Source organism: Podarcis liolepis, assembly GCF_965112155.1.
Source record: "Podarcis liolepis genome assembly, chromosome: 3".
Lineage (NCBI taxonomy): Eukaryota > Metazoa > Chordata > Lepidosauria > Squamata > Lacertidae > Podarcis > Podarcis liolepis.
In genome coordinates, this window is record NC_139557.1 from 64,924,662 (window position 1) to 64,951,281 (window position 26,620).

At 42.7% G+C, this 26,620-nt stretch overlaps 1 protein-coding gene and 1 pseudogene across 2 annotated transcripts in view; both read left to right on the forward strand.

Annotated features, from left to right (window-relative positions):
- Window positions 1-5,346, forward strand: part of AIG1 (androgen induced 1) — an 82,997-nt gene extending 77,651 nt beyond the window's left edge. Inside the window, exon 6 of the mRNA XM_083496294.1 lies at window positions 2,988-5,346. Coding sequence (XP_083352420.1) covers window positions 2,988-3,025 — 38 coding nt within the window. The 3' untranslated portion in view covers window positions 3,026-5,346. The remainder of the gene's footprint in view (window positions 1-2,987) is intronic.
- A 126-nt stretch (window positions 5,347-5,472) lies between these two features.
- Window positions 5,473-23,923, forward strand: LOC310703743 (mitochondrial-processing peptidase subunit alpha-like; annotated as a pseudogene). Its single transcript, XR_014530083.1, has 2 exons — window positions 5,473-16,033; window positions 16,982-23,923. The product of XR_014530083.1 is annotated as a mitochondrial-processing peptidase subunit alpha-like (transcript).
- Window positions 23,924-26,620: the final 2,697 nt, after the last annotated feature.

Consider the following 26,620-nt stretch of genomic DNA (forward strand, 5'->3'; position numbering starts at 1 on the left):
AGCAGAGAGGACACAGGAGACCAGAATTGGCATCATCACAGGATCCAAAGCCAAGATGCGTTTCTGGAGCTGAGCCATTGTTTTGTTTTCTTAAACCTTTGACTGACTATCCAATTATTTTTGGTTTGTCAGCAACACCCAGCCCATTGTATGTAGACTATTGGCGATATCCAAACCAAATTGCTTCATTACTCTGTCTTTCAACAAAATCGCCACTACCAGACGCTTTTGCCCCTCTGCTGTAATTTGGACAGATATGGGTGTGTTTTTCAAAGAAGCTCATGGTAAGAAATCTGAGCCAAGCAGATTTTCCATTTGAAAAGTACTGTGATTTATGGTCAGGTTTCCTTTTGAGAGGTTCCTTCTCATCTCTGCCCACCCTCTAGACCCCTGTCCTATTGAAAAGAAAGATAAGAAATTTCTGTTTTGGGATATGCAGCAGCACTGGAAACTTCCAAAAGAAACACTTTCAGAATAGATCGGAGGTGTTTGGCAGGGTGGTTTGGTCCAAATTAGCTAAACAGACAAAAGAACAAAACTTTTGCCAGAAGCTAAGAATAGAACTTTGCCCAGGAACAAGCATTTGAAAGAGATGAATGTTTCCATTGCCAGAAAAACACAATCAATGGCCATGAATGAGTTACACTGTGAGTTCAATTCCTGCACATGGCAAATCCCAAGGGGGTTCAACAGAACCTGCACCCCCCCCCCACACACACCTGAACAAGCGCATGGACACACAAGCAGGCAGCACCTCTCTCAGCCCCATCCAAGCCCCCTTCTCTGTGCCTTCCAAGTTACTTATGCTGGGCTTTCACTGCCTGGATTGCTCAAAAAGAACGAGAAACACAGTAAAGGATGCTGTTGACAATACCTGGATCTTTTTCATAGATGAGGTAAGTGTTGCTGCCTGCAGATTTTGCTTAAGGAAAATAAGACAGGGAAAATTTGCATTTTTTTTTTTAACCCGTTATCATCTGCTGTCTCTGGTTCCTGTGGTGACTTCAGCATTTGAGCAGCTAGCGACATGTTTACTGCTTGCCACATTTCCCTCTATCGCACCTACAGTTTACAATATATTGAATCTGTGGTGGGGTTTTGTTCTGTTCTGGTTGTTTCTGGGAATTGATTTTGGTTTTTGAAGGCTGGAACCAGGCAATAGTTATAAAGAATCCTTTTTAAAGAACCATTTTAAAGAAAGTGGTTTTGAGTGAGGTTTTGCTTCCCATGATTTTCGCACTCTTTATTTTGCCTGACGGTTAAATAGGTTTTGCAGGTTTTGGAACAGTAAGAACTGTTGGTTCTATCTCCAGCAAAAATGAGTAGTACACTCCAGAAGCAGTGATCCTTCTTTCAAAGTGTCTTCAGCTCTCTGAAAAAAACAACAACCTGGTGACTATTTCCAGGCTATGTTTTGTCCTTGCTGTGCTTCAATGTTCCTCTATGGATTGTGGGTTTTCTTTGGCCACATTACTTTAAAATAAAATTAATATTAAAGGCCAAATGCACCCAGAGACACCTGTGCACCTACCATACTAATAACATTTGGGGGGGAGGGGGAGGTCATTAAAAAAATTGTTGTGTAGGAAAGTTAACTTCTGATGTCTCTGAGATTGGGCAGAAGTGGAGCAAGATCAGAAGGACCCCTTCCCCCTCACAGAGTCGAGGCATTTGTGTGGGTATTGCTGAACTTAGAGAAGATTGTGCCATCAGATTTGAAAGGGGAAGGAGGGCTGTGTCTCTAGTAGTAGAGAATGGGCAGAAGATGGGCACCTCAGAACTGCACCTCTAGAAGCAAAATTATTTGTATAATTTTGGTAAGGAAGGAGAGACTGGGGCAATGATCCTTTATCACTTTGGGATGTTTTATTGAAATCAATAAACCTCGCAAAATGTTGGCAATCCAAAAGCTAAGACCGCCACAGCCAAGTTAGTACATACCAACTGCAGGTCTGCTCTGAAATAAGTCCCACTGAATCTAAAGGATGGAAGTCTTAGTGGAGTTAAGTCTCTATACTATGGCCGCATAGCGGGATGGGGCCTTACTGGGAATAAGCCCCTTGAAATCGTTGGGATTTACTTCTGAGTAACCATTGCTAGGATTAACTGCAAGAAATCGACCAATGGAATACTACTCAGGCAACAGCTGAACCTTCCAAGCTGCTTGCAGCATTTTAATTCATGGGTCTCATTATAATGAGCTAATACAGATATATTGTTACAGTTACAGATCCAAGTTATTGGTGTGTTTGAGGTCTTTGAAATCAAGGCTGACTGTAGACTGGTGTCACAGACAGCTGGTATAAGAATCTGGACATTTTTGTGTGGGCATAAATGCATATTACAGTTAATGGCTTTAAAAGGATGCCCCCAAACCTACCCATCAGCAGTTAATAATATGACTTGGAGAACCTCAAATATTTTGTTGCTTATCCCAGCATAGACATTGTTTTGTAACCATGAATACAATACATGCTCATAAGTAAATAGACATCATGAAGAATGATCTTCACCAGGAACGAGGCGGAGGAGCTTCAAATGTGGAAGAAATATATCAGGCAAGCTATTATTTAACAGCAAAAAGCCAGTATGGTTGCAGATTATTTGGTTAGTCTGGCCCCATTTTGTCAGCATTCTGGTTCCTATTATCATGCATTGGGAAGGCACCAAAGAAGAAAGAAAGGGCAGGGTTTGGCAGATGAGTCTCAGCAGCAGCAGATCTGCACAATGGGGCTCTTTCCCTCCCCACTGCCTTGCACACAGTCCAAAATTGGCCTGGGGGTGGGTGAGGAGAAGCCTTGGAACAGGGCATGGAGGGAGGGGGAATCATTCTGCTTGGCAAACCCAAATGCTTATACTCTGACAGAATGATCACCTTAGGATGTACAACATTAAATTCCTCCCAAAATTTTGCAGAAGATGCATAAGGATGCAGTGCCTTCCGATTTCCTCAGGCGTTTCAGAAGTTGTTTTCTGTTTGTGCTCAGGTATGGAAGAAGGAAAAGAAAAGCCTAAATTGGACTGAACATGAAAGAGGAAAACAAGATTTGCTGCTACACAGAAGACATCTCAGTGTCAAGATATTGGCCATTTACATGAACAGTGCATCCAGGATACTTTTATTTTCTCTTAAAAAAGAAAAGGGATATTGATTTATTGTCCCACTCCTTCCTGATACCTGCCTCTGCCCATAACACTATATATGATACATTTCTCCACGACTCTTCTACACATGTAATTATGTATGTTACTATGTTAAGTGTCTTTCCTGTGGCAGCATTATTGAAGTCTGCTCTGTCTCTGATTTGGAAAACAGTGGGGAAATTGTTTGCATATCTAGCTGTATCATAAAGCCACGTCTTCAAAAGAGTGGAAAACCTAACACACACATGCAAATATTTTGAATCAGAGAGTTCTGTGGAATTAACAAATCAGAGAGTTCTGTGGAATTTTAATCATCATAACACGGACAAGAAGTGTTTGGGACAATGGCGGTCAACTAGGGCTATAAAATTGTTAAAACAAACTGATTTAACTCAGTGCTGCTAAAGTACAAAACCACATCAATAAAAAACAAGAATAGTCTCCCTTCATTCAAAAAAGTTCTTGCTGCTCAGGTGTTTTCAGGTACATCTTAAAAGCACCACCTGGTTTTCTTCACATCAAGAGGAAATGGTAGAACTTCATCATACTCCTTCCAGGAGCAATGACGAGATGGACTCCTTTTATTTAATATTTATTTGGCACTGGACTTAAATTTTACAGTAAATGAGGAAGACAGGGATTGGTGAATGGTAGGATTGGAATAGGAGAGCATCGCGTAAGAGGAGTGGCTGAGTCAGAGCCAGTCCAACTGCACAAACAGCTCAGGATCACTTGGGGGAGCAAATCGGAGCCAGTGAAGTAGCATGCAATCTGCAAAGCATGCCCAAGACCCCTTGCGTCACAGAAGCAGGATGTCCAACCACCGTAGTCTCAGGGGTCACCAGCCCTAGTCAGTGGTCTAGGGTCTGGGAGTGGTCTACATCTATTGAGCAGGAAAGGCTTCACGGCTTGGAGAGAATATTGTCAGGCTTAGTTTTTCATTTAGCCAAATAGTAGATGTCACAAAAAATTGTGGAATATCCATTTTTAGTAACACCATTGGGGAGCAGAAAATTGCTAATCTGGCCTCCTGCACTTTGCAAACCACAAAACTGGCCACCTCTGTTCTAAATAGAGGTCTGGGGGGCAGAAGTGGACTCCTCAAGTGGTCAGGTTCTGCAATAAAGTTATTCTAAAGTAACAGTAAGGACTTTTTACAACTCTGGGTCGTGGACACAGGGCATTCATGCAAACCCCGGAGAGCAAGAGTGTGAAGTGCATATCTCACATCATTTTTGAAAACAAATTTATTTTCCTTACAACTGTATGGGAAAATCTTTACCACGCTTTCATTACAGCTTGGCGGAGCGAGAGCTCACTAACAAAACTGTTCCATGAGCTGCATCTGCCCCTAAAACCTTCCACTGGTCAACGCTTTTCACAGAGTATACTAGGAAGAAAGACTCCAGCTAAACATCAGGCAGAGTTCTTACAGTAAGAGGTCTTTGACAGTGGGGTGTACTCACTCGGGAGGTGGTGGACTCTCCTTCCTTGGAGGTTTTTATACAGAGGTTGGGTGGCCATCTCATATATGCTTTAGTTAAGATTCCTGCATTGCAGGGGATTGGACTTGGGGTCCCCCTTCCAGCTCTACAATTCTATGATTCTATATCCGTCTCCCGACAGAAGAGGAATTTAGAGCATAATCCTATACATCTGCAGACAGAAGTCAACACTTTGGGAGTTCAGGCAGTGTTTCCTCTCGGGTAAATGGGTATAGAATTGCAGCTTCAAATGTAGTTGGTAAGAGAGGCTCTCCTGAGCAGAAATAAATAAAGATCCTCTCTACCTCTGGAAAGCTTTTTAAAAATGTAGTTGCCAGAAGCAAATGCACCAAAAAGGCTGAAAGGCCTCACTTTGGCTACATATCTCTTTGAGGAAATATTTATAGACAATGCTTGAAAGTTTAGTACAAGATTTTTCAACACGAGTGGTGCAATGTAAATTGAGGCTTCATTGTCAACAATGTGAAGTTCAGGTTGGTAAAAAAAAAAAAGGTCTGTGCCGTTTTGTTAATAGTATTTGAGTGCTTTTGCGTGGCAAGGCTCGCATAACTCATTCTTTGCTGTTGGGACTTGCATGTCTGCAGTCTAGGTCTGTGTTTCTCATTGACCTTTTATTCGTTAAACACTGGATGCTGGCCTTTGTACTTTACTCGCTGCACAAATGGCAAATAATAATAAAAGAACTTATAATACTGAAGCATTGCAGAGCAGTTTACATTCTTTCTGCCTGCGGTGGCTAGCGTAGCCTTCTACTTTTGGCATTAGGCATGCTTCCTTGAGTCTCATTCGCTGGTTACCTTTTGTGGTCAGGGAGTTGCTGCAGTGTGGTTCCTTCCTCTGCCACAAAGTTAATGTCAGAGGCCCGAGGCCTTATGGGAGGTGGTCCCAGCTGCAGCTGTTTCCTACCCCAGTTTCCAAGAGGGTGGGTCAAACCACATGAATTTCTCCCCTGTGTTCTGGGGATTTTGATGCTACCTTTGTAATATGAAAACTCGTTAGATGGTCACATGCTGAACCTGAACTCAAAGCACCAGACTGACATCATAGTGATGATGTGTTCCAAACATGCAGTGTGTTTACAATGACAATTGGCTGGTAAAACCCACACAGTAAAGTCTCAACCGCGTACCAACACAACACCCAACATAATAAATTTACCTTTTTTCAAAAGCTAGTGAGAAATATTTATGGTTAAGGCACCTCTCTGTAATATGCTATGCTAATATGTAGGATGAATAGTATGCATTTTCCTATTGGTAGAATGAAACCATAGAGCTGGAAGTTCCTTTAAGGCCACCTACACAAACTCCCAGCACCGAAATCAAAGCTGATATATCTAAAGATTTGCATCTAAATCTAGATCAGCTCACAGCATCCTCCAGGTTATATATAAATCTTGTTACAGGCAGAAAGCATATGCAGACAAGCATCTCTAAGGCTTGGTAGAAGAAAAAATATTCGCCGCATGCATAACGTCTTAAAATCCACATAAGAGAAGTGAATCAGCTAGCCCTAAATGTGCTTTGCAAGTGTGAATTTATCCTGTAATTCCAGTTTTATCAATTTATGGCTACCCAGAAAGCCTTTTGCACTATATATCTCCATATCATCAGCTACCTTGTTGTCAAGTAGTTCCTCAGTTACATGCTGCCCATTTATCTTCCCTTCACAATAATTCATTGCTCATCTTTCTTAGCACAACACTGATTTCTTGGGCTGTGTCATGTTGATGTGTCATCCTAGTGAGAAACCACCATCCTAGATAAGAGTTGCAGTGATGACATTGTTTCAAGCAGATGCCAGAGCTTTGTGGAACACTCTTAGCAGCAGAGATCATGACTGCTGAAGATCAGCAATGCAGTCGCCTTGGTGAGTTTCCAATCAAATTTATTTAGTGTTTAACTGCCGCTAAACTGTTCTTGAAGCAAGCATTTGTCTTCAGAGCATCTGAGATGGCAGGAAGATTGGAAAACTTCTCAGTTGTGGTGTGTTTTAAATATGACAGTCGTGCCCTCAGGGGTGCTTTCTGTCTGTGCTTCCCACAACCGTCCTTTATGACTTAAAAGATCTTGCTGCCACACATGCAGTACCCTTCCCATGTGTTTGTGGGTCTTTGAACTAGAGGCATCAGAGGAACCCATGGGAAAGCACCTCCTTCAAAACTAGCTTAACATTTCAAGGGCATCTTGACTGTGGCACAAAGTTAAAACTAGAGGTGTAAGAAGACATCACGTTTTGTTCTGTATTCATCTCATGCAGCCCTGTTTCTGTTCCACTACAATTCATATTCTGCCCAAAACTGCTTTTTGTGTCTCTGTCCTCTGTGGCTAAATTATATAACTTCCATAATTTATGTAATTGATTACATAAATTGTGTAAGTTATGTTGTCATTACATTATTCTGCCCCATTCATTTCACTGCAAAGGAAATGCAATGCAAATAGAGGAAGGGGAGAAAAGCAATCAATTACATATCGTTTGTGGACTGAAAGCTACAGCAACAAAAAACATCAATAGTATTTGCTGGGTTGATATCTGTTCTGGACATGGGACAAGTAAACGAACACCAGCAATTTCCATCCCTGCTTCTGTTTTCAGTTGAATTCTCTGATATCCTCAGTTGAAACCGTTTGTTTTCATTGGAGAAATATGGTTTTGAGGTTCATTTTCCTTCCTTGAAATGAGAAGTGGCAGAGTGGATAGAATATGTTAGCAAAGTCTCTTAAATAACACAGATGGAGTCCAGAGAGGAAAAGGGTCCTGATAACACTTTACTGAGGAAACTGAACAAAACATGTATAATTTGAGGAGAAAGAAAAGGAGAGGTCTTGACCTCTTTCAGGGAATATCCTCCCTAGCAGGGAGACATTCAACCAAATGTACAGAGGAAGAAACCTCTCAGAGCTACATCCAATCAGGGCACACACACCCTGGTTGCTAAGCAGCACCTCCATCTGCCCCCCTCTTGGCTATCTGATTTTAAGAGTTAACACTTAAGTTCCACATGGAATGTTGCACTTCCAACAGGGAGTCACAAAGCGTAAATGCTGCCACACTAACAAATAAACTCCTCACAGATGTGGAACAAACACTATATGGCACCTATAGAAATACAAGTTCTGCAGAAAGAAGCTGTCAAGTAAGCACAAAGGGAACGAGGCAATCCTTTAAGCTGGTCCCCAGTTGTGAGGAAAAGGTTGGGCATAAATGTTTAACAGTGCAATCCAAAGTGGGTTGGAGGAGGTAGAACTGATTTTTTTTAAAAAAAATACATGTTGCCCCCTGCATGAATACTTATTTATTTAAAGTTGCGATCCTATATTCCCTGTAAAGGAGTAGAGAAAGAGCTTTGCCTGCTGAGGGAGTGATCTAGCCTTATAAATCCCCATCATGAGGGTCTGGAAGGATCTTCAACCAGTGATCCTCTGAAGTGGAAGTTCCAGTGTCAGGTAGAAAAGGAGGCTTGCTGGAGGGGGGCGGGGGACAGATCCAATGGGAACAAAACTTCAAAAATCTCTGAGAACAGAGTGAACTCCTCAGCCCTCCTGCCAGCTTTTTTTTGCTCTAGGACTACAAATCCAGCAGGACATAGGAAAATACAGTTCCCCCACCCACACTTTGAATTGCTTAGTTAAGCATTCATAACCTGCCATTCATTATAAAAAGCTCACTGCTAAAACAAGTAAAAACAACATCAGCAATCGGCAAGATTAAAGGTGGTGAATGAACAGATGAACACTTGAAGGTTCGCGTTGTGCTTGTAAACTATTTTAAAAGGCAGGTGGTTTGCCTGGTGCATTGCAGGGCGGTGGGGGTGGGGCAGAGAAGCCGACAGCTATGCCAGTGTTTGATTAGTTGGTTTGTACATCTCCCATTTCAGCTGCGGCTAAGGAACATGCTGCAAGCTCTCTTTTTAATATTGCAATCTTTGTCTCTCTCTTTCATGAGTACTGCATTTATTCCACGGAGCTATTACACCAGGCAGGAGGGTCTGGAACAGCAGAAAGTGCACAACACCAAAGGCCAATTTAACACCACACAAATGTATCCCTGCAGACTTGCTGTGCCAAGTTGATTTGAATGTCAGTCTGCAGCCGGTCCCTGCAGAAGAAGGAGGGGACTTTAATCACACTTAGAATTCATACAATCATTCCTGCACAATATTGATCTGTCGGTGTGAACAACAGCTTTGATGGTCAAAGCATGCTAGGTTAAAGTCCTGAATGTGCAACTTGAGTGCTTTAACAGGGCTGGATAAAGTATTTCTTTTTTGCATCCTACACAGTTTTTAATTCACCTGTAACTTGTCTGTGAATATTTGTCCCCTGCCATTGCTTGTTATTGATTCATATGTTAGGGAAAGAATGAAACGGCCCTGTCCATATTTAGTGGGGAGGCCGTTCCAGCTGAATTGGCTGGCCACCACTTGCTCAAATGCATGCTGTTTCAGCAGTCCTGAGACATTTTTAGCAGTATAACCCAAAGCTTCTATGTCTCTGGTCAACATCACCTACCTTCACTTTGGCCAGTCACCCAGAGCCTTTCTTAGTCTCCTCCTTTCATTAGGATTGTTTAGGAAACGGTTTCCATTGGAGCAAGATCGCTGAGGCTCACTGGCATTTCACAATCCGAGTGTTTATCTTTATAAATACACAGGTTGAACACAGGTGGAGGTACAGCATGAAACACTGCATTACACCCAACACTTAAGTTCACTGCTGCCATAGCCAGGGCTTTTTTCAGCTGGAAAAAAAGTTCTGGTGCCTCTCAGGTGGGCGCCATTGCCATTATAAGAGAACAAGGGAGGTGTTCATAGTGAGTTCCGGCACCTCTTTTTCTAGAAAAATAGCACTGCCCATATCAGATCTTTTAGGGCAGTGTTGGATTATCCATGATCCACAGACTGTATCCGCCCCCCGGCTGCACATCTTTTAAGAACAAAACCCTGACATACCCTCCTTCACCAATGTTGGTTCTATTCACATCTATCAGAAAAAGCTTCCAGCTACCCATGGGTGACATGCATTGCTGCCATTCTGCTCGCTGAATAGCTTTTAATCCAGCAGAGGTGTTCTCTAACATGAAAGAAGGGGAGGCAATTTTATCCAGTTCTTCATGCTGTTGTGGATGTCGCCCCACACCAAATTCCACATTAGGGAGCATTAGGAGCAGAACTGAAAATAAAACTACCAGGATCATAATGCTACCATACCAATCTATGGTGCGATTGCATTTGGAATCCATTGCAGAGTCCTGGTTGTCTCACTTAAAATAAAGAGAAAAGAATATCGCGGAGCTAGAAAAGGCTTAGAAAAGGACAGCAAAACTAGAGATTTGGGAGATGAGATTTAATGGGCTTTTTTGTTATTTTGATAAATTTATCCATGCCACACAATGCAGTGCACCGGCTAATGACATCTTGAGAAATTCCAAAATCTGCATCCTACACAGTTGCCTGCCCAAATGCCCCATCACTACACATAAATCCAATTTCTTTCACATTCTCTACATGCTTCTTGCCACTCAAAGGTCCACCTGCCTCCAGGACTTTCAAATAACATTGGCCATACCTAGCTGCTCCACTTAGATGGGGAAAGGTGGTGTCCTTCAAGTGTCATTCATACAGGGATTCATCTAGTGACAGAGACACTGTGTGGGCACTAAACCAACCAATCCATTTGCAACTGTGATGTCCTCAAAGTACTATTGTCATTCTGTTTCGTTTTCAGTCCTTAGAAACCTACCAGCTTTCCAAAATGTACACATATTTAACCTTAGCTTGAATGTTAACATACACGAAACTTCATGAAACTGAATGATTGCTATTCAAGCAGTGGAGAATGTGTGTCTCCCCCTTTAGCAATTTTACTTGTACTGTTCCGTTCCAAGGACTGTGCTTAAAAATAATATAAAGTGGATTTTCAGTTTATACATTTGCATAGCGTGGGATTACTGTCAGGAATTTATAGCTAGAGATCTGGAGGTGGCATGAACCACTGCCAACACTTCAGTGGGATGGAGATGAACCCAGCTGAACAAAGGAAGGTCTCTTTATTTATGAGATAATAGAGTATTACAAAAGTATGAGAATGTGCAAATTGCTTAAATGACTTCCTCTTGCATGTGGAAATTCTGATGTTTGCAGTGTGCAAATCTGCAAGTTTTAAGTGTGTGGTATGCAATTTCAGCTGCATGGTCTCCCATTATGGGTTTTGGAAGGAAAATGTTGCTATGGTAATTGCTCCTTTTTGCTGAATATTTAATTAAATGAAAAATCAGGACATGCTCTGTAAAATATATACATGATATAATCTAACTAAATTTGGTCATGGCTACAGCTGCCGTCCTTTCTGCAAACACCTGGGAATAAGCCCCATGGAACTTGGGCCCCAGGCCAGTCTTAAGAAGAAAAACAGCTTTGCAAGAGGGGAATTTAAAGCAGAGAAGTGGCACAAAAATAGATGCTTAACCCCCACCCTCAATTTCTGCATTCCAGATAGCCCCCTGGGGAGGGGGAGGTGAATCTGTTGCTTTTGGTTTCTATCAGTTTCTCATTTATTCAGTCTTAAGTTGGGTTCTCCCCATTTCCACATACATTGTGGGGTGGTTGTTTTTTTTAAACTACAACCAACAACCCTGTATGCGTGGAAATTAATATGCATTTTGTGTGCGTTTATCTAAATCTATGTATTTGTGTACCCAATTTTTACAGACAAGTACAAACTTGCTTCAGTCAGCCTTTGGGGAATGAACCGTTGTGCTGACCCTGTTTTTATTAGGATTGCTGCACTGTTGTTTTTGGTTTATGTTATCATTTTTAGAGCTTTTTGTTGTTGCCTTAAATGTTTTAAACCACTATAGAAATTTGGACGAAAAGCAAATAAAACAAATAAAAAGAGAAGTGGCGGGCCATTTGGATGGAAGCTTGGACCTCGCCTCCCAGCCCCTCCTAAAAGTCACCAAACAGTACTGTGGTTTTATTAGGGGGGGGGATCTTTTATCATCCAGCATTAGCAGTGTTCATGTTGCCTTTTAAAAATCAGAAAGTGCTGAACACAAGAAAGGCTTCCATCTCTCTTTACAACAATGCCCCTCCATTTCCTAAATCTTTCATTTTTGTTCTGTGTTCTGGCACTCTCTCTAGTGCTGGAACACAAACCTTTGAATGTTTTGGGGTGTTTCTCATCCCTCCCTCCCCAAAGATGGTTGACACAAGAGCAGCTCTCCCCCTTCAGCAAGACTTAGGAATCCCCAACCCACAGGAGTTGTCACCCCCCTGGTGCTGGACATGGGCTAATAGATATTTTGTGCTACAGGAATGGGGAAGCATTATCATCTGGAAAGCTCTTAATAGGGATATAAAGGTTTAAATGTTTCATTTCCCACGATGCTTCTGACTGATAGCTTAAAATATTCAAATGCTAGCCTGACAGAATAATATGAATAACCAAAAAGCCTGAGCAGTTGTCGTGGAAACCAGGGAGAAATTGTTTTAAGGAGAAGAACTTGAGGGTAGTTAAAGCTAACAGTTAAACTGCAAAGGGGGGGGGGAGCCCTACATTGTGAAGGAAGTTAAGGCAAGGTCTGTTCAGCTACTGAATTAGGAAAAGAAATTCCTAAGCCTTGGGGATGTGGATTTCAAGGAGCAGGTGGTGAAAGGATTGCAGGTGGCCAGAGAAATAACTAAAAACTGTCTATCAAGTTGTTTCACCCTATGATATGTGGTTATCCAGGATCAGTCCTCATCATCTTTACCTTCTCTGAGGTAATAGGAGCAGCCTGAAGCTCTTTTAAGCATCACCATTTACAGAATAACTGACATTACCTTTAAAATGGAAGACATTTTTATGAGTTACTGGTTCCAGGGCATGTGGTCTGGCACACAGAGCACATACTTCACACACAAAACAACGACATTAACATTCAGAATCTGGCTTAAACTGACCCAAAAATTAAATAAACGAAAGAAGCCTACGAAACTCAGAAGTTCAGCTGCAAAATGTGTCCTCGGTTCACCCTCTGCATACCTCACTATTGAAACTCTTTGGTTTTGGGAAACTCTCTGACTCCTTGATTAGCTCTGGGCTGGCTGAGTTCCATTTGACACAGGACTTATAGGGAGGATAAAGAGACGGTGGCTCTTTGCCACTTTCATATTGTCTAGATTTCCATGGTTACTACATATTGGCCCAACCCTTGACAAAGCTGCTTTAAATCACAGGACCTAAAACTAAATAGAAAAAGAAAGAAAGAAACCTTAAAGGACTTCTAGAAAGATTACAAAATATTGCAAGATCAGAGAACCATCAGCTGCAGCCCCCTCTGCATAGGCATACAGTTGACTTCAAAGTGATTTCATACACTCTGGGAACAGCAAGGAGAATGAACAGTGAGGTAGGAGAGCTGAAAAAAAAATCACATATGGCAACAAATGCACCCCATTGGTTTCAGATAGTGCATGGGTGGATGAATCTGAAAGGCCCTGGACCCAAATTTTCACAGCCCTCTTGCTTCTACGGTGGCTCATTTACCAGAAGTGTGTACTCAATTCTGATCAAAATAAGCCTCCTGGTGTGTGTGTGTGTGGCCCTGGCTAGCATGAATGCTGGAAGTTGTACCCTGTGCTTGCCTTAGAGCAGGTGTTCTTAACCTGTGAGCCATGGACCTGCTTTGCCTCACAGTGTTCAACCATGGACACTGTGCAGAGCCTATCACTGTATGTGCGTGCATATCTGGCTTGAAGCCATGTTTCTGTGTAATTCTAACTATGGATACTCATTTCTGGCTGTTATCAAAGTCGACTTGGATGGCTTTATACTAGAGTGTTGACTTTTATTATGAGGTAAGCCCATGAGATAGACCATTAAGTGTTTTCAGCTGTCGAGCTAATATGAAAATACCTTTGCTGATCTCACTGAAGAACAAACACATCAACTATTATGAGGTAAATGTGTACAAAGTTTTAGCTGTCTAGGTAATGTGAAAGTATCAAAACCATTTGAGGGCATTCTTTCTTCCATTTATTTGTGTGAATGTTACCTTTTCAAAATTTTCTAGTAATGGGCCTATGTAGATACTAAATTTCCAGTTTTAAGCTCATGGAAAGTACATTAACTTTTTTACCTTTCTGAACAGTTCAGTCAGTTATGCCCAGAGCTTGGAAAGTTCATTTTTAAAAATAACTACATAATTCTAGTTCAAGGTATCAAAGAAGGAACTAATTCTAGTTCATATTCACCCCTTTGCAAAATGAACATGTTTAGTTCACAGTTCATCCAAAAGATCATTGGCATTTCCCCCCAGCATTCAGAATGTTACAAGCTGCTGTGTTGAAGTTTAAAATATTCTTTAAAAGCCTGAGGAAACATCAAAACATACACACAATGGAATGTGAACTGTTTAATTAAGTTCCCCCAACAATTATAATTTTTAAAGGCCAAAAGAGTCTAAAGAGTAAACAACGCATGTACAGTAAGTGAATGAATTTGAAGATGAACTAAAAATCAATCAACGTTCTACCCCAGAATGAACTTAATTCATATATAGTTCACCTGGAAATTATAGGAACTACTTTCAGGTGTAGTTCAGAGATTTTTGAACTAACTCAGTGTACTTTGCTAAACGGAACTACAATAGCTGGTTCCAAACTTAGATGGCTATGGTAAAATGTGAACTTCAAAAGCTTTTTTTTTTAAGGCATTGTTTCATTAGTATATTAGGATCAAAATCAGCTGGTGTTAATTAAAGCACACAACCAGCTGTGGTAAGCTCTGCATATTAAATAAAGTGGAGAAGCGCATGGCAGAGCAATGTTGATGGTGACTGTTGAAAGCATTTACAAAAAGAATATGCCTCCTGGGACATTAAGCCGCAATAGACTGTCTCATTTTCTGGGGAATACAGAGCTCTCCTTAGGCAAGGAGATATTTCCCAAGTGTCTGCCCTCATTATACAAATAGCAAGGGAAATGCAAAGGGGAACAATCCAGATAAAATAAAAGGCAAAGACAAAAGCAGAAGACCAGAGGCAAGAGGAGCAGCTGCATGAGCTGTGTTGTCCCTGAGTAGGAGGGAGATGTTTGTCAAAACACTGCCCACGGGACCATTAGAAGATGGTGTTTATGACTTACTCTTGAACACAAGCTGTCTAAGACACAACCAAAGGCAGAACCAGCACAGGGAGATCTCAAACCAGCTCCAGATGGGCTCCCTGTGCTCCATATTTGGACAGGGGCAAATGAGGACATGGATATAAATATATCGGGACAATCCCTATTCTCTGGTACCTGTGCCTGAAAAATAGTTGTCCCTATTTTGTGTTATCTAGAGGCCCAGGAATGCCTTGTATGTTCCTCTGTCATTATTGCATACAAGAGGAATGAATTATACTGCAATATTGGACCTATTTTGCCTTGAAAAGGGAAAGCTGTCTTTCTGGACCATCTTTGGGAAACAAGTATTTGAAATTTAAAAAATTATTTATTTTATTATTTTCACTTGCCTTCATAACTGGAACCAAACCAGTTCCTAGAACTTCTCAATCAAGCAAAGTAGTCTATTCTAATACCTAAAATTGAAAGGAAATTCAGCATTTAGTGGAATGACGCTTACTAGCCTAGGAGTTTTCAGTGAGCACTTGGAAATCCTTGATGCCCAGCCAGCACTGCTACAATTGTTCTGGAAAGAGGATGTGTCTTTTCCCATTATTGCATTGTCAGGATGGAAAGATCTTCGAGGAACCTATAGCTCTTAAAGACTTGCTGTCTCTTTCCATAAAACATTAGCACTGGCACACCTACCTTGTTCTGCCTTCTACAATTTCATCTGATTTCCTCAATTTCACACATTCACATTTCTGTAACTGATATTCTCTCCCCATCTCACCCCCAGAAGTTAGAATGGTGTAGGGATTTTGCTTCTGTTCGTTATTGAACAACCTTGGATATCACAACCATGTCTGCTCTATTGGTTGTGGCTGATCTAAAATACCCTCCTCTCTCTCACACACACACCAAGCCTGCATACCAGTCTGCCCTACAGACATTATTGGTTTTGTACTGGCTTAATAGCATTGCTTTCTATAAAAATAATTCCTGGGAATGCTTGATGAGGACCATGAAAATTCTTTCCTAACCCTCCTCTCAAAACTAGGGTTCCCTGACGTAGATTTACTGTTAAGCCAAGTTGACTCCATCATAAAAACACACCTTTGGGGTGTGTGAATATCTCTAGAGGACATGAGACCATTTTGAAGCAAGTTCTGTCCGTCCATTTGAAATGGAGTTCAGAAGTCCAAGTGCCAACTTAAGAGAAAACCACTAATGCCCAACACTATCCAGACCATGGTATACCACACAAGCAGAAAGTAAACATAACCCAGAGGCTGTGGTGCGACCCTAGGTGGCGTTGGAACCAACTCCCCTGGATCCGCTGCTGTGGGTGGAGCCTCCGCAAGTGGAGTGGTCTGAGTCTGTTCTGAGACGGCTTGGTTCGGCTCCACGCTGGCAGTTTGCGTGGGAGGTGTAGGTGGGGCCTCGCCATCTGTACGTGTCTCTTCTGGAGCCGCAAGCGCAGTTGGGGGCACCTCGGTAGTGTCTAAGTCGCCAACCCTGCGCCTAAGCTGGTCTATGTGCCGTCGCCACAAACGTCCGTCTTCGAGTGCCACCTGGTACGAGCGAGGCCCCACCTACACCTCCCACGCAAACTGCCAGCGTGGAGCCGAACCAAGCCGTCTCAGAACAGACTCAGACCACTCCACTTGCGGAGGCTCCACCCACAGCAGCGGATCCAGGGGAGTTGGTTCCAACGCCACCTAGGGTCGCACCACAGCCTCAGCGAGAACTGTGTGGCCCTCCGGACTTGGCTACCAGTCCCCGGCGGTCTGGCAGAGTTTCCAAGCGCCCAACTTATTTAAAGGACTATGTTGTTGGACAGGTATCACTGTTGGTCTAAGTATGGGAAATGTAACCGATATGCTTTTGTGCTTAATTGAACCATTACGCGTAGTGCTGTATATAAGGAAACCATTACGATTGTAACTAACGCCTTATCTCGGTGGGGAGGGGTGTTATGTAGTGTAGTTTCACCCTGGGCCAGCAGGGGGATACTGTATATAGTTTTCACTCAGGTCTGTAGGTAGTTTTCACTCAGGTCCGCGGCAGTTAGTTTAGGCGGGAACTCTGAGCTGTTGTGGTTACAATGTTGTCAGCCGGCTGCCTATAAATACAGGCCGGCTGAGCTGTTCGCAGTCAGTTCTATTTCAGCTTATCTTAATAAAAGAGCTACTTGAAGAAATCGCTGTGCCGGCTACTATGTCAACCCACTACTTAATAGTTCCTGCTAAGCAAATATCTCTGACTCAAACAAGGGAACCAAGCTACATGCCATAGGGATCAGAATTAATAAGATAAAACAGAAATGAAAATATGATGTAGACATAAATACTACAACACAGGTACTAACCCTATGCAGGTACTCTCCCTGTGTGAGAGAATATATTGTCTAGTTTGTTCTGTCCTGAAATATGAGGCTGAAAACAGTTCAGTATGCTCCTCAAATAGAAGCCACTGGTTTATCAGTTCACACATCATGCACGCCAACTAATTACTCAACACTCAATTTGCATCTCAACATGTGAACCTACCTCAGTGTAGGAAATACTATTTTTCTGCTGTGATATGAAACCTCAATCTGTGCTGGTTAATTTGTGATGGCTCTTTCACAAATGCAAGTCATTCCAGTCATGAAGTGATGACTATGTCACATGAATAGGACCACAGTTGGCAGGTGTGCTTAGCAAGGGGTGTAGCTAAGGAGGGAAATGCCAGAAAAGACAAATAGGATGCAACATGGTTAGATCCACTAAAACTCAGTCCTGTGGCTCTTCCATTTCACGCAGGGGAAAATGTAAGTTTATTGGAAATTTATTGGTTTGGAGGAAATGAAGCAGGCTGTTCTTTGTGCTGGGTGGGTCCAGTTTTTATAATATGTTTATTGCTTATGGTTCATTATTATAGCCAATGAAGGAATCACTTCTCCATCACTCCCAGTACAGGACATTAATCTGTGCAGTCTGCCAGGGAGAGCAGTGACTGCATTTGTTTTGCTTGGTAGTGAAAATTCTGAAAGGGAGACGGAGGTGACTTTTATTGGATTAGGCAACTAGTGATTGGCTCAGTTTGTTATTATCTGTCTTTATCTCATTCTTCAGACTAATGGGTTCTGTCAGATACAAAACAATTCGGATAGGAAATTAGCATAAACACTGTTTATTCTCCTCCAATACAGCATGTTCTTTCTGCTGTTTGACACAGATGCTAGCCAAATTTGGCGCTTATGGAGAATGAAGCAGGTCCTCCTTTCCAACTGTTGTATTCTAGAAATTCCCCATTGAAAGCAAGTTATTTTTAAAAGGCTAGCCAACTTCTCTCTCTCTTTCTCCTAGCTGCACTGGAGGATGACTGCTTTGAGAAAGGGGATTGGTCTCAGGCTTGAATTTTCATGGGCTCTCTGCCTGTCAGTCTCATCTCCTAAAACACATTTTTAGCACATGTGCTGAAAAAGAAAACCTAGAGATCCCACCCACCCCTGCCGACAACAAGGCTTTGACTAAAAAATATTTGGTTCTGCTTCTTTTCACTGCCAGCTTTTGCAAAGTAAGCTTCCTCCGGAGTGCAGATAACCCCCAATTAATCAAGCCAAAGGCTACAGAAGGAGGCATCCCTCTGCCACCCAGTGTGACCTGGAGAAAATTGCTTTCCGACCTCAAGGCTGTTAGTTCATCTGAACTTGAGCATGAGTAAAATTGTGCCACCAGACCTTCCCAGAAGAAATTATTCTGGGGTGCAAGTGCACTATTATAACTCTGATGCAATGAGAGCAACTCCCCACACCTTCCTGTACCATGCTGCTAACCCTGAACCAACAACAGTCGTATGGTAATTGTACAAATGTAATAGAGAATGGAATGGAGCCTTGCTTCCAGTGAGTGGGAGAAGAATCTATCCAATTTTCCTAACTACAGCTACTCCACACTGATGGAGCTTTAAAGAAGGCTCAAAGTATGCTTCCCTTAGGAGTGAAGTATTCTAGAAGGGATTACTTGGCAGCCAATCTAGTCCTTCTAGCATCCCATTAACTTGCATGCGATTTGGGAAAGATCTGCTACTGGAAATTAGAAAAGCTGTAGAAAGAGATTTGGAAGTGTCAAGTGGGGACTTTATTCTCCCTTCCTTTTTACTCTCACCTCCTCCCTCCTATCTTGAATCAGCTGACTTCAGCTCTGCCCCTTAAGCCAGCCACTGGCCAATCCACACAATCCTCAACTGGCCAATCCACATTTGCCTTGCGTGACTCACACCTCTCCACTCTTGCCGTGAGGAGAAGCCAATATGGCGGCCAAGGTGGTCGGTCAGGGCATCTGGAGCTCCGCACGGAGGTTTGGATTAGTTGCATACAGGAAATGCACAGTGGTGGAAGCTATCCCAGCATTCCCCTGGCAGCTCCTCTCCCTGGAGTGCCAAAGCTAGTCTTTGCCACCATTGATGGCCAAGAGAACTTTGAAACCAAAGTGACCACCCTGGTTAACAGGATGCAGGTGGCTTCTCAGAACATATTTGGACAGTTCTGCACAGTTGGGATTCTTATAAATTAAGGCTCAAGATATGAAGCAAAACATACCAGTGGCATTTCACGCTTTCTCAAAAAGCTTGCCTTTTCTTCTACAGCTCAGTTTGGCAGTAAGGACATGATCCTCCTCACTTTGGAGCAGCATGGCGACATCTATGATTGTCAGGTGTCAAGGGACACCACCATGTATGCCATTTCAGCCGATTCCAAAGGCCTGGACACTGTTGTCCGTCTGCTGTCTGACATACTGCTAAAACCCAGATTATCGGATGAGGAGATTGAGATGGTGTGCATGGCAGTCCACTTTGAGCTGGAGGACCTGAACATGAGGCCCAACTGAGAGCTTCCACTTACAGAGATGATTCATGTAGCGGCTTTCTGTGAAAACACAGTGGCATTGAACAGATTCTGCCCGGCGGAGAACACAGAAAATATTGATAGGAAGGTTCTCTATTCATACATGTGGAATCACTACACACCCAATAGGATGGTGTTGGCTGGTGTCAGGACTGAGCATGAGCAGCTAGTGCACTGCGCCCGGAGGTATCTCCTTTGGGCTGAGCCCATGTGGAGAAGCGGTACAGCTTCAGCATTGGACAGGTCTGTTGCCCAGTACATAGGAGGGATCCTCAAGCTGGAGACAGACATATCAGGTGTGAGTTTGGGGCCCACCCCCATCTCAGAGTTGACCCACATCATGATTGGCCGGGAAACTTGGGCTGGAGGAAGACTTTATCCCCTTTGCCACCCTGAACATGCTGATGGGAGGAAGTGGGTCCTTTTCCGTTGGGGGGCCAGGCAAAGGCATGTTCACCCAGTTGTACCTCAACGTGCTCAACCGGCATCACTGGATGTACAATGCCACTGCCTACCACCACAACTAGCGGGTCGCGGGCGGTGCTGTGGTCTAAACCACTGAACCACTTGGGCTTGCGGATCGGCACAACGTGGTGAGCTCCCGTTGCTCAGTCCTAGCTCCTGCCAACCTAGCAGTTCAAAAGCATGCCAAAAAGTTCAAGTAGAGAAATAGGTACTGCTCTGGCGGGAAGGTAAACGGTGTTTCTGTGCACTGCTCTGGTTCACCAGAAGCGGCTTAGTCATGCTGACCACATGACCTGGAAAAACTGTCTGCGGACAAATGCCAGCTCCCTTGGCCTGTAAAGTAAGATGAACTCCGTGATCCCAGAGTTGTCTGTGACTGGACTGGTAAAGGGGTCCTTTACCCTTTTTTTTTTACCACCACAACTATGAAGATGCAGGCCTCCCATGCATCCATGCCAGCACAGACCCCAGGTAGGTTTGAGAAATGGTGGAAATAATCACCTGGGAATTCATTTCAATGCCAGGAGCCGTTGGAGAGCTTGAACCTGAGTGAGAAAAGACCCAGTTGCAGTCCATGCTGATGACGAACCTGGAGTCTCAGCCAGTTATTTTTGAGGATGTCAGAAAGCAGGTGTTGGCGCCTGGCATGAGGAAGCTACCCCACGTCCTGACTGGCCAAGTGAATACCAGTGACATCAAGAGAGTGGTGACGAAAATAATCCTGAGGGACTTGGCGAAGCTGCCCACTTGCAAACACACCCAAGGAGCCTTTTCCAGGAAGGATGGGTGGCTCCCAAAGATGTATCGGCTTCCATTAACAAGCCCTCTCAGATCCACTTGTTGAGATTTGTGGTTTCCCTGCCAAAGTAGCTCTCGTGTGTTTGGCCTAAAGGTTAAGGTCATGCAAATATATAACACGAGAAGAACCTTGCTGCATCTGTCCATCTAGTAATGTGTTCTCACAGTAGACAACCAGGTGCCCACAAGTGGTATACTTGTGTTCCTCAGCAACTGGCATTCGGAGGTCTGTCTTTTAATGCCACAAGGTATGGATTGTCAACCACAAATATCAAAATTAGACAACTTCTTTTTTTGAAGATGGGGCAGGATCAAGTAAACACAGACAACAGCTAGTTCAGAAGGAAGAGAGACCAGAAAAACAAGTTTTTCCAGCAGAGAAGGTATAACAATCTTCATCAAAGAGTGCAACCAGCTGATAATGAGATTTAGCAGATCAGACTGCACTGCTGGATGTGCTTCTTTACTGTGGGTCGTTCAAAATATCAAAGTTTCCACAGAGAAAGCAGTTATGCACATGATTTTTTAATTTTTTTGCTTTTCTCTGCATATAAGCAATATGGTGAGACTTGTGGCTACAAAAGAAAGAAAGCATTATTCACTTGTTATAGCAAAGAAACGGCTCTGTTTTGACACCCCGGTTTAAGATGGACAACAGCAAAACCCATAATATAATCTCATCCTTCCCATAGGTCACCTGTTGCATGAGTTAACTTCAGTCCTCTGTGTTGTCTCTCCTGATTCAAACATGTACACACAGATTCTAGATCTTTCAAACAAATTGGAAATGCCTGCAATTCCTCAGGAAATTAGCTCCCATAGCGGAGGAAGACATAAAAAGAAGCTATAAAATTTCTGAGTTCTAGGTGAAGATGACTTTCTGATAGGATTTTATGAACTCTTTAGCCAGCCCCCACCACCACCACTGCCGCCCATCTGCTAACACACTTTTAAGAAAGGAGAAAAGGGTGGGCAGGTTGTTCCATTACAGGCAAGGTCCTTCCCTTCCTTCCTTCCTTCCTTCACTCACTCACTAAACTCAAAAGTGGATTGTTTTTGAAATAAACCTTTCTGTGCTCATCTACTTCATTGCCTCCAGGAGTAGTGCTTTGTGGACGATGAGAATAATGGTCAACAGAATTCTACTAGAAGGTTCAGCACAGAAAGCAGAACTGCCTGTAAAGAAAAGAGAGGGTTGCTCCAATACCCATAATAGGGATTTATTTGTTTACATACTACTCAATGGCAAAAGAGGCTTCTGTCACGGCTGAAGACAGAAATGTGGAAAATACAGTTTTGTGCTGCTTCAGAGAAGTGGTTGAGGAAGTAGGACAAAACACTTTGGCTATAATCCTATATAGGGGGGGGGGACGGGACGGGGACCTCCAGCCCACTGGCCAAATTTGGCCTGGCACAGTTCCCAATTTGGAGAAGGCCAAATGGCCACTTGCCCCAAGCCATGCCCACTTGTCCCACGCCTGGTGTCAAGTGTCATTAGGTGTGGAGCAGCTAGAGAAGGACTTTCCAAACTTGGGTCTCCAGTTGTTTTTGGACCATAGTCCCCATCATCCCTGACCACTGGTCCTGCTAGCTGGGGATGATGGGAGTTGTAGTCCAAAAACCGAGTTAGAGATGCAGCAAGATCAGCTGCATGACCAAGTTCCCCATGGGGAACTTGATCCTGCAACTGATCCCTGAAGAAAGCAGGCTTGAAGTAACCACCCACCAGCCCACAAGCTAGATCAGGGTTCCCCACCCCTGCTATATCTGCTTATATGGAAGTAAGTCCCACTACACTCCTTTAATTTCTCTCAACAGGCCTGACTGACATCTTGCTTCTTTCTAGACTCTTGTCTAGTGCTTTCCCTCTTCATCAAAAGCCAGTTCTTAATGTTTAGCCTGCTCTGCCTACAGACCAGCTCTACCACGTTTACTTTGAGAAATGTCCAAAGAAAAGAAGGGGAATCTGTGGCCCTCCAGATGTTGTTGGACTTCAACTCCCATCAGCCCCGGCCAGCATGGCCAAGAGTCAAGAATTATGGGGGTTGTAGTTCAACAACATCTGGAGTGTCACAGGTTTCCTATCATTGTTCCAGACAGACGGTGTGTTGCAGCAAAAACAATGTAGAATCTTGAGGCACCTTAAATAATAACAGATTTATTCTAGCACAAGCTTTTGTGGAGTAGAGACCACTTCAGCTGCCTGAAGTGTTACCCTCAGTTGGCAGGAATAAACATAAGTGTAGAGAGAGAAAAAGATGGGAATGGAAAATTTAAAAATACAGACTGTGAAAAACTGAAATGTATTCAGAATGAGTACAGTGGTCATTTCCAACAGCAGTAAGTCGTGATAACAGCCCATACTTTTTGCATTTCATTGCCATTTGCCTTTTCAGTTTACATTTTTCTTCATTACACCCATATGTCCATTGTATATAATTTTAGGGGCCAGCTCAGGATAGATAACACATCAGGACTCTTAAGCCATAAATGCTTATGCTGTAATAAATGTGTTCACCTTTAACTTGCCATGTGACTCTTTTGTTGTGTTTGAAGAGAGCTCTGCTGAATTCAACAGGATTTTCTTCCCAGTATATGGGCATAGGACTGAGGCCTTATTCCTTCTCTGGCATAGGCGGGGATCAAAACTTAATAATAGCAATGTTGTGATTTCATGGAAGAACTGTTATCTCTTTACTGCAGCTGGGTGCATGAGTCTGGACGGGAGGCTAGGCAGGCTTATATATTCATCTGTATATTCTCAACAGATTGGCAAAAGTGCTCAGGGCATTTTAGAAGCAGAACCTCTACAATCCAAAGATTAACCCTTCTGAAAAAACTAGGCACATACAAATCAATGCAATATCTACATATGATTGCACATATAGTCTAAACCAGTGATGAACAACTTATATATATATATTAGGGACTATTATGTTTTCCATACAGTGAGGTATATGTATTGTGGGAGTCACTTACTGGTTGGGCTCCATAATAAGGCTAGTGCCATGAATAATATAAATTACAAATATTACGCATATGTTAAATATTAAAACCTGTGTTGAATTAAAGTGTGGAAGATATATATTTCTTACAACTTGAAAACACTGCAATCTTTTTTTTACTAGTGGAAATGTCGGCAACCTTTTTCTTTATTTTAAACTTGCACTGATTACTGTTCTTTGGCTACAAGCAGTCAGAGAAAATGGGCATGTGAGATCTCAATTAGACTAAAAACAGCTTACTGTATATGGTTCAGAATTGCTGAGATCTTGAGATTCCTTGTCACAGCAGCAGTCCACTAGGTGGCAATCCTGTTATGCATGGCAGAGTTCACTCTGGCTCAGTATTAGTGCTTTTTGCACCTTTCGGAGCTCTTGTATGCTGCAACAGCTCATAAAAAGGTAAAGGTACCCCTGCCTGTACGGGCCAGTCGTGTCCGACTCTAGGGTTGTGCGCCCATCTCACTTAAGAGGCCGGGGGCCAGCGCTGTCTGGAGACACTTCCGGGTCACGTGGCCACCGTGACAAAGCTGCATCTGGCGAGCCAGCGCAGCACACGGAAACGCCGTTTACCTTCCCGCTATAAAGCGGTACCTATTTATCTACTTGCACCCGGGGGTGCTTTTGAACTGCTAGGTTGGCAGGCGCTGGGACCGAGCAATGGAAGCGCACCCCGCCACAGGGATTCGAACCGCCGACCTTTTGATCGGCAAGTCCTAGGCACTGAGGTTTTACCCACAGCGCCACCGGCGTCCCTGCAACAGCTCATAGATGGAGTTTAGTCCAAACAGTTTGTTAGTAGGGGAGGAACCGAGTTTTCCATGGGAGATTTCTGATACAATATTGGGGCACGTTTTTTCTTGAAGATGTTCTCCCCATACATACAATGACTTAGAATCCACATTGCCATACCCACGAATGTTGCAGTTGGGATTAAAGCATGCATAATGGTTGCAACCCTGTTCAGAAAATGGGCAATATCTCCCTCATGTATGATTATATAGCAACCATTCAGGACTCTAAAAGGAACCATTGGTCTAGGTTTGCTTCAGTAAGAACACTTAAAATGCTAAGTGCAACAGAAGATGTGGCAGCCTGCAACCTGACAGCAACTTTACATGAAAAACTTCAGTGATAGCCTCAAACAAAATTTAGCTGGAAACCAATGTTGTAGGCCACGAACTTAGTGTTATTTCATCCAGTGAATTATATAATTGTGTTTATTTTTTTAGTCAATCATCATTACATATTTGAATTAGCATTCAATACTTGCAGATGTGCGTTTCCATAGATTCCCATGCTTGATGGGTGGGTTGCAGTTGTGTTCAGTCTTTGCTGCACAGCTACTCCAAATAGTATGGGAATCATCTGTAGTTTTCCCCTTATGCATGGCTCTAAACTTCTGTGTAAACTTTTGAATCTTCCACAATTCCTGATACCATGTCTCCAACATACTGGGACATGATTCTTTCCACTATCTCACTATTACCAATCTGGCAGCAGTCAATAAACTCTTCATGCCTTACAGTCTTCAAGTTGTCATCAAAAACCATCATTAAAACTAGCTTTGAATCTGGTGTACTTGTCTGGTTTGTTATTTTATCTCCCCCAAACTGTGACCTTTTCACATGGCCACCACATATGGAACATTGTTCTTCATTCTCTACACCTTTTCGACCCTCTGGGGAAGAGGATTCTGTTATTAAGTGTATGTAGAATGAGGTACCATTTGAATACTAATTTAACAGATTTTTCTGTAGTCCTTGCTGATACTGATTTAAAAGGTAGTTTTCTCCAGAGACTTTTTCAATTGTGCTCATCATTTCTTTGTAGGTCTTGTTCCCATGTTTTCTGCAGACTCTCATATGACCCTAGCATTTCCACCTCCAATACTTCATGTCTATCCAGTAACAAGACTTTCCTAAGGTTTGTGGCTTGAGCAATTAAACTTTCCATTAGCGTGAGAGGTCTGGTCACTTGAGGAGCAATTTCCAGAATGGTTATAAATTGTCTAACTTGATGGATTTGAAAGCAGGTGTAACTTCATTCAGCTAATTGTTCTTCAGATAGGTTTCCTTATGTGGGTCTTACACCCAGTTAAAAGTTCCTTATCTGGAATGGGCCAACTTCTTCACAAACTTTAAAATTAGGACATTTATCCCTGCTAAATGGCTGCAAGTAAAGGGCTCTAGATATATTTACATAAAAGGTGGGTTCTGACATGGTGGCTAGATTTTCCTCTGATAGGCATCTGCACTCTGAGCAGGATCTATGCCTTTTCCCATAGGACAGATGTGCCAGTTTACCTTTCTCTGCTGAATATGGACTAAGAAATTCCTATGCTGACCATGAAACAGCAACCTATTCTATGGTAACAATTACGCTATCCTTTTAGTCCAAACCTCAGCTGTAGAACTTTGTTTAAAGTCTTGTTAAATGCATTATTAGTAAATTGCATTCAGAGTCCTCTTAAATAAATGTGCCATTGGTAAGTTTAACTATTTTCTTCTGTCCTGGACTATTATGGAATACCCTCTCCTAATCACAAAGCCTAAGCTTGTGTTTAAGAAGAATAAGAGGGAAACATTTGGGCGTCAATTAACAAAGACACAATTTCATGACCAGAGGTTAAAATGCTCCTAGTTTGGGTTTTTCCTAGGTATCACCAGTGATGAAAATTACAGTGTGTATGGGAAGGTGGTGAATGCTATGTCAATTGGGG